Source organism: Ornithorhynchus anatinus, chromosome 3 (genome assembly GCF_004115215.2).
Source record: "Ornithorhynchus anatinus isolate Pmale09 chromosome 3, mOrnAna1.pri.v4, whole genome shotgun sequence".
Classification (NCBI taxonomy): Eukaryota; Metazoa; Chordata; class Mammalia; order Monotremata; family Ornithorhynchidae; genus Ornithorhynchus; species Ornithorhynchus anatinus.
Genome location: NC_041730.1, coordinates 8,618,549 through 8,626,301, shown reverse-complemented (window position 1 = coordinate 8,626,301; position 7,753 = coordinate 8,618,549). Strand labels below are relative to the sequence as shown.

The 7,753-nt window shown below is 63.3% G+C and overlaps 1 protein-coding gene across 1 annotated transcript; it reads left to right on the top strand.

Annotated features, from left to right (window-relative positions):
* Nucleotides 1-2,066: 2,066 nt before the first annotated feature.
* MYOD1 (myogenic differentiation 1) lies at nucleotides 2,067-4,936 on the top strand. The gene is made up of 3 exons (XM_029061712.1): nucleotides 2,067-2,708; nucleotides 4,098-4,176; nucleotides 4,677-4,936. The coding sequence occupies exons 1-3, from the start codon at nucleotides 2,067-2,069 to the stop codon at nucleotides 4,934-4,936; spliced, it is 981 nt and encodes a 326-aa protein (XP_028917545.1).
* Nucleotides 4,937-7,753: the final 2,817 nt, after the last annotated feature.

Here is a 7,753-nt window from a genome sequence, read left to right as displayed (position 1 = left end):
GCGCTCAATAAATACGATTGAATGAATGAATGCACCCACGACCCGTGATCTAGGCCATGCTGCTTCCCGTGTTTGATTGATTGATTGATTGAGGGAAGGCCTTTCATGATTACTAGCAAAGGACCGATCAGAGATCCTCGGCAGGAGGAGGGAGGAAAGACCGGGAGGGGGTGGGATGCGCGTGTCCCCTTCCTTCCCCCGGGAGGGGTCAGAATCTGAACACTCCCCCCTCCCCGCCCCCACCCCAGTATCTTTGGGAGGTGGGGAGAGAGCCCCCCTCGGAGCCTAAGATGCCCCCCCCCCAACCCCGATACCGAAATTTCAGCGAGTCGCCTGAACTCCGGTGAGAAGGGGTTCGGAGAATCTTCCTTCGCAACCTCCCTCGAGAGATGCCGCTCAATAAATTCCACCTCGAAGCGGCGTGGCTTAGTGGAAAGATCCCGGGCTTGGGAATCGGAGGTCGTCGGTTCTTATCCCGTCTCTGCCACATGTCTGCTGTGTGACTTTGGACAAGTCTCTTAACTCCTCTGTGCCTCAGTTACCTCATCTGTAAAATGAGGATGAAGACCGTGAGCCTCAAAAGGGGCAACCTGCTTGTATCTACCCCAGCGCTTAGAACAGTGCTGGGCATGTAGTAAGCGCTTAACAAATGCCATAATAATAATAATTAGTAGTAGTAGTAAATACTACTCAAATAATACCCCTGATTGATTGATTAAGGAGAATTCAGCCTTCCCTCTCTTCCCTCTCGCCCCCCTCCCCTCTTCCCCCGACTTCCTAGCTCCGGCTGGGTCCGCTCCCTCCTCTTTCCCTCTTCTTTCTTCCAGCCCCGAACAACCCCCTTCCCCCATCATAACCCCCGTCCCCAGCTCGGGAGATGGGGAGGAGCCGGTGGGAAGGGGGTCGAGGGAAGGGCCAGGGAAAAGGTCCCGGCTGGGAAAACCAACTGACACGCCCTTCCCCTCCCCTTGTCTCTCAGAGCGCGGATTGGACGGGGGAGGGGGGTCCATGGAAGGAGGGAGCGCTGAGAAAGTCCGTGTTATAACTCGAGAGGGGGGTGTATAGGGAACGTCAGCCTTCAGTTCAGGCTGGAGCTTTAGGCCAGTCCTCGGCTCTTTCAGCGACCCTGCTATAGAAACGTGTCCCTCCTCGAATCCAGTGCCCCTTTGGTGGGGAGGGATCAGTATCCGGGGGTGGGGGGCTGCCCCGTCCTGAGCTGGGGGCCGTGGGTGTGGGGAGGGGCGGGGGTGGGGGTGATGCCCCCCCCTCCCCCCCCCGGGGACCCAGACTGCCGGACAGTGACCACGTCTGGGTCTCTCTGTCTCTCCTTTTCTGCCTCTCTCGGCTTCTCCCGCCCGGGACCCCCGCAAAATGGGGGGGTACGACGAAGGGTAAGGAGACCCCCGGGTGCCGCCTTCACAGCGCTCGCTCCGCGCTCCGTTAAATCAGTCCCACCGGCAGCCTATAGATCCCGGCCCCGCCGGCCCCCCGGCCTGTCTTCGGGGAGACTCCGAGGGAGCAGGAGCGGGAATCCGCGGGACCCCGTCCCCGCTTCCCGGGTGGGATCGGGGGCCCCGACGGGGCGTCCCGGAGCCCCGCCGGGGGCCGGGGAGGGGCGGATCTCGGGGAGAGGCCAAGGAGTGCGGTGGGATCCCCTCCCCCTTGGGCCGCGGGGTCTATCTCCTCCCCCCGCCCCCGCCCCCGCCCCCGGCGGCTCCCATTGGTCCCCGGACGACCCCCGAGGCCCTCCCCCCCGGCCCGGCCCCCTCCCAGCCCGGGGCTCGGCGCTCGGGGCTCCGGGATAAATAGCCGGGGGCCGCCTCCGGGACCCCCGCAAGGACGGGCCGGACCCGTGGCTCGACGCCGGTCCCCGGAGCCCCCTCCCCGAATTCCCGAGGACCCCGCCGGGTTGCCCTCCGCTCCGGGGAGTGGCCGGTCCCGGCCGAGCCCGCCCCCCTCTCCCCCCCCCCCGCCCCAGGCCCCGGGGCCCGGAGGACCAGCCGGGGGAGAGTCGGGGGGCGCGGCGGGAGCCCGGCAGCGGCCTCTCCCCCCGGGGCCCCTCGGGCATGGAGCTGCTCCCCGCGCCGCTGCGGGACATGGACCTGGCGGGCCCCGACGGCTCCCTCTGCTCCTTCGCGGCGGCGGCGGCGGCGGCCGACGACTTCTACGACGACCCGTGCTTCGACTCCCCGGACCTGCGCTTCTTCGAGGACCTGGACCCGCGGCTCGTGCCCGTGGGCGCGCTCCTGAAGGGCGACGAGCACGCGCACCACCCGGCCGGGGGGCCGGCCGCCCCCTCGGGGCGCGAGGACGAGCACGTGCGGGCGCCCAGCGGGCACCACCAGGCCGGGCGCTGCCTCCTGTGGGCCTGCAAGGCTTGCAAGCGCAAGACCACCAACGCCGACCGGCGCAAGGCGGCCACGATGCGGGAGCGGCGCCGGCTCAGCAAGGTCAACGAGGCCTTCGAGACGCTGAAGCGCTGCACGTCGGGCAACCCCAACCAGCGGCTGCCCAAGGTGGAGATCCTGCGCAACGCCATCCGCTACATCGAGGGGCTGCAGGCGCTGCTGCGGGACCAGGACGGCGCCGCCCCCGGGCCCGGCGCCCCCTTCTACCCGGCCGGGCCCGCGCCCGCCGCCCGCCCCGTCGAACATTACAGCGGCGACTCCGACGCCTCCAGCCCGCGCTCCAGCTGCTCCGACGGCATGGTAGGCCGGGGCCGGGGGGCGGCTCGGGGGAAGGAGACGGACCGGGAAAGGGCCTCGGGGGCGGGGAAGGACCGTGCGACGACGACGACGACGACGACGACGACGATAATAGTAATAACGCGATCGGCTCAGCGCTCGCGATGTGCCAGGCGCCGGGCTGAGCGCCGGGGTAGGCACCAGGTCCTCAGGTTGTCCCACCTGGGGCTCACCGTCTTCCTCCCCATTTGACAGATGAGGGAACTGAGGCACAGAGAAGCCAAGTGACCTGCCCAGAGTCACACAGCTGACGAGAGGCGGAGCCGGGATTTTAACCCACCAACTCTGACTCCCGAGCCCGTGCTCTTATATTGCCACGGCGCGGGGGACGACGCGATCGAGGGGCATCTGCTGCTGTTCTCCCCGCTCCCCCCTCCTTTCCCGCCTCCGCCTGGGTCAGTAATGACGATGACGACGATGATGATGGTATCTGTTAAGCCCTTACTACGTGCCGGGCACTCTTCTAAGCGCCGGGGGCAGATAGGAGATAATCGGATACAGATGAGCTGTAGATGCAGATAATCGGATCGGACACGGTCCCTGTCATTCATTCATTCAATCGTATTTATTGAATGGATCAGTAAATCCCACATAGCCCACGTATCTTTAAGACTGGGAGCCCCCCCGTGGGACAACCTCATTACCTGGTATCTACCCCAGGGCTTAGAACAGTGCTTGGCAAGTAGTCAGCGCTTAACGAATACCATCATTATTAGGAGCATTACTACTATTTTACAGATGAGGCCCAGAGAAGCGAAGCGACTGGCCCAGGTCACACAGCAGACAAGGGGCGGAGCCGGGATCAGCACTCATTACTTTCTGACTCCCAAGCCCGTGTTCTAGCCACAAGGCCTAGCGGAGAGAGCAGAGGGGTCCTAGGGAATCGGGACTCCCGGGGACCCAGGGATTCTGGGGTCCAGCTCACTCACCCCAGGGAGAACTGGGCCTTCCTAGTCGACCTTCGGCGCTCAGAACAGTGCTCGACGCATAGGGAGCGCTTAACAGATATCATAATCATCATCATTCCCCCCCTCTCCCCGAGCCCCCGAGCCCTCTTCGTCTCACACCTTAAAGGCGGCTAGACAGAGCCTTCTTCACAGATCCCCAAACTTCGGCTAGGACGGGGGAGGCTCTGGGGCCGGGACTGGACAGAAGCAAAGGAGCCTCGGTCGGGGGTGAGGGGAGGTGGGGGTGGGGCGGGGGGCGGGGGGATGTGGCGGGTCGGGGGGCTGGGGATGTGGCGGGGCTGGGGGCGGGGGAAGAGGCGGACTCGGCCCCGATCTCGGGGGGCGGGGGGAGATCTCTCCGGCCGACCTGACGCGGGGCCGGCTCTCTCCTCCTCCTCCTCTCCAGATGGACTACAGCGGCCCTCCCTGCGTCCCCCGGAGGAGGAGCGGCTTCGACAGCAGCTACTACACCGAGACACAGAATGGTGGGTCCCGGCCCAGCCCCCGGCCCAGCCCCCAACCCAGATCCCGGGCCCACCTCGGCTAGGGTCCCGCTCCGGGCCCGCCCTGGCTCCCCACAACCAGTTATAGGGGGGCGGTTCTCTCGCTCAGCCCCCCTAGGCTTCCAGAGCTGGGACCCGAGTCCGGGGACTCGGACCAAGCGCTTAGCACAGCCCCCTGATCCTCTCCTTCCCTCTGCGTCGCCGGGGTCTCTGCGCCTCCCTGCCCCGGGGCGGGCGGAGAGGTGGAGACGGGGGCGATGGGCACCCCAAGTTGGCATGACCCTGGGAACTAGCAAAGACCGCCCCCTCCCAGCCTCAGTTTCCCCCCCCCCCCGGACGGTGGGTATGCCACTTCCCGCCTCTCCCCGGGGGCGTGTGAGGGAGGGGGGGAGGGGAATCGAGGAGGGGGCCGGGAGGGGGCCAAGCGCGGTAGGCCCGAAGTGTCCCGGCTCGATCGGGGACCGGTCCTTCTCACCTCGCAGATGCCAAAGTCGGGAAGGGCTCGGTGGTGTCCAGCCTGGACTGCCTCTCCAGCATCGTGGAGCGGATATCGACCGAGAGCTCCAGCTGCCCCGGGCTGCCCCTGGGGGAGGCGGGGGGCGAGGGGGAGCCCTGCTCGCCCCCGGAGGCCACCCCCCTGAGCGACGGCGGGGCCCAGATCCCCTCCCCGACCCCCTGCAGCCAGCTCCCGGGGGCCGGCGGGGGCGGCGGCCTCGGAGACCCCGTCTACCAAGTGCTGTGAGGTCCGGGCCCGCGGACGCTCAGACCCCGGACTCAGCCCCGAAACCTCTAAGGACTCCCGACGACGCCCCCGCCCCCCATTATTTATTGGCTCGGAAACCAAAGCCCGCCGCCGAGGCTCCCGCAGCCCGGCCCCGCTCGCTCCCCCGCCGCGGTCAGGGGGCGACCCCTCTTCCTCGCCCCCTCTCCTCCCCGCTTACCGTCCCCCCTCCCCCTCCTCAGACCCTCACGGACGCCCTTCCCCCCTACTCCTTCCCTTTCCCCAGGTTGCGGACCACTTTTTGTAATACTTTTTGTATAATTGTAAATAAGAGTTGCTTTGCCAAAAAAAAAAAAAAATTACCCCAAACCCCCAAAACAACCCCAAAACCAGGAAAGCCAGGGGAAACCCAGGCTCGGGATTGAATGTGGCTTGGTGTGTGTGGTGAGGAACGCTGACTTTATATATTTATACGACTTGGAGGCCTAGGCCGTCTGCTCCCCATTCGGACTGAATAAAGATCCTTATTTATACAGCCGCAGGCTCCGACTGCTCGCTCTGCCCCGATGAAGGGGCGCAGAGGGGTCCCGAGACCCCCTCGGACGCTTCCCCGAGCTCGGCCCTCCTTCTGCCCGGCTCACCGACCTTAGCCACAGGGCTCAGACCTCAGGCGCCGGGCGCTCCTTTTCGCCCCCCTTGCCTTCCCACTCTCAGGTTCTTCCTTCGGACCGGCTCTGCACCCCCCGAGGGCCAGAGAGGGCTCGGTAAGGCAACAGTAACAATAACAACGACATTTGTTAAGCGCTTACTACGTGCCAGGCACCGTACTAAGCACCGGGGTGGATACAAGCAAATAATAATGTTGGTATTTGTTAAGGGCTTACTGTGTGCCGAGCACTGTTCTAAGCGCTGGGGTAGACATAGGGGAAATCAGGTTGTCCCACGTGGGGCTCACAGTCTTAATCCCCATTTTACAGATGAGGGAACTGAGGCCCAGAGAAGTGAAGTGACTTGCCCACTCGGGTTGGATGCAGTCCCTGTCCCGCATGGGGCTCACGTCTTCACTCCCATTTTACAGATGAGGTCACTGAGGCGCAGAGAAGTGAAGTGACTCGCCCAAGGTGACACAGCAGAGAAGTGGCGGAGAAGGTATTAGAACCCACGGCCTTCTGACCCCCAGGTCCGTGCTCTATCCACTATGTCATGCTGCTCCTCACCCGGTGGCCCGCCGGGCAAACGTCCATCGGGCCTGCTGTCCGCCAGTACGTCCAGCCCTTCTCCGTCCCCCCAGCAATGTAGAGGACGGTGCTTCCCAGGGGGACAGGGACTCCGGAACCCTTCTCTGGAGGTCTCCTCCCTTTTCTGAGGGATCAGAAGAGCTGGGGTTTGTCCTGAAAGGGACAGGTGAAGTCAGGCTGAGTATCCTGCCCAGGTAAAAGAGGGGGGGGGGGCTGAGCTCCTGCCCAGCCAGAGAGACCCCAAATCCCTCCCCTCCCCGCCCCCCAAGCCCCCGTGTCAGTGCAGGGGACTCCCCTCTTATCTCTCCACGGAGAGGCTGGAGATAAGTCTCAAAGGGCAGGGAACGGGTCTGGCCTAGTAGAGGAGCAGCGTGGCCTAGTTGCAAGAGCACGGGCTTGGGAGTCAGAGGTCATGGGTTCTAATCCCGACTCTGCCACTTGTCTGCTGTGTGACCTTGGGCAAGTCATTTCACTTCCCTGTGCCTCAGCTCATCTGTAAATTGGAGCTTGAGACTGTGAGCCCCACATGGGACAATCTGATTACCTTGTATTTATCCCAGCGCTTAGAACGGTGCTCGGTACATAGTAAGCGCTTAACAAATACCATAATTATTATTATCATTACCAACTCTGGCATCTTCATTCATTCTGTCATATTTACTGAATGCTTACCGTGTCCAGAGCACTGTACTTAGCGCTTGGAAAGAACAATACAGCAATAAACACTAATAATAAGGATGGTATTTGTTAAGTGCTTACTGTGTGCCAAGCACTGTTCTAAGGCCTGGTGAGACAATCCCTGCTCACATCGGGCGAATCAATATAAATAAATAGAATTATAGATATATATACATGTATACATAAGTGCTGTGGGGCGGGACGGGAGGGAAGAGGAAAGGGAGCAAGTCGAGATGACATGGAAGGGAGGGGAGCTGAGGAAAAGGGGGTTTAGTCTGGAAAGGCCTCTTGGAGGAGGTACGCCTTCAGTAGGGCTTTGAAGGGGGCAGAGTGATTGCCTGGAGGATTTGAGGAGGGAGGACGCTCCAGGCCAGAGGTAGGACGTGGGCCAGGGGTCGGCATCCTCTTCCCAGCGCTTAGTATAGCTCTCTGCATAGAATAAGTGCTCAATAAACATTGTCGATTGACTGGAGACCCGAGGCTGGGGACCAATTGGTAGCGAGAATGGCCAAGCCGCAGCTTTTTCCTGCCACCCTTTCGGTTTCAGGCCGCACGGCTGGTCCTGGCTGTGGCTGGACCTCTGGGGCCAGCTCGACCGCCCGGACCCCGGCTTTGCCCCTCATCATTCCTCCCCGCTCCCTGGGCCTTTCTCGTCCCCGAGGGCGACTCCTGGGTGGGCGTCGAGGGCACAGCTGGCACCGGCAAGGGCTCTTCCTGACTGGAGATAGGAAGATGAGGCCTGGGGCGATGAGGTTCCAGGGCCTGAGGATGGGGTGGGGATGGGAGGGATGGGGAGAGGGGTGGGGGTGTCTCTTGGGGTGGCAGGCGCATGGAGAGCAGGAAGGGCAGAGTTGGGGAGGGAGGGTCCCCCTGGGATCGCGCCCTGCCAGCATCATCTGCCAGGAACCGGGGGAGTGGCAGC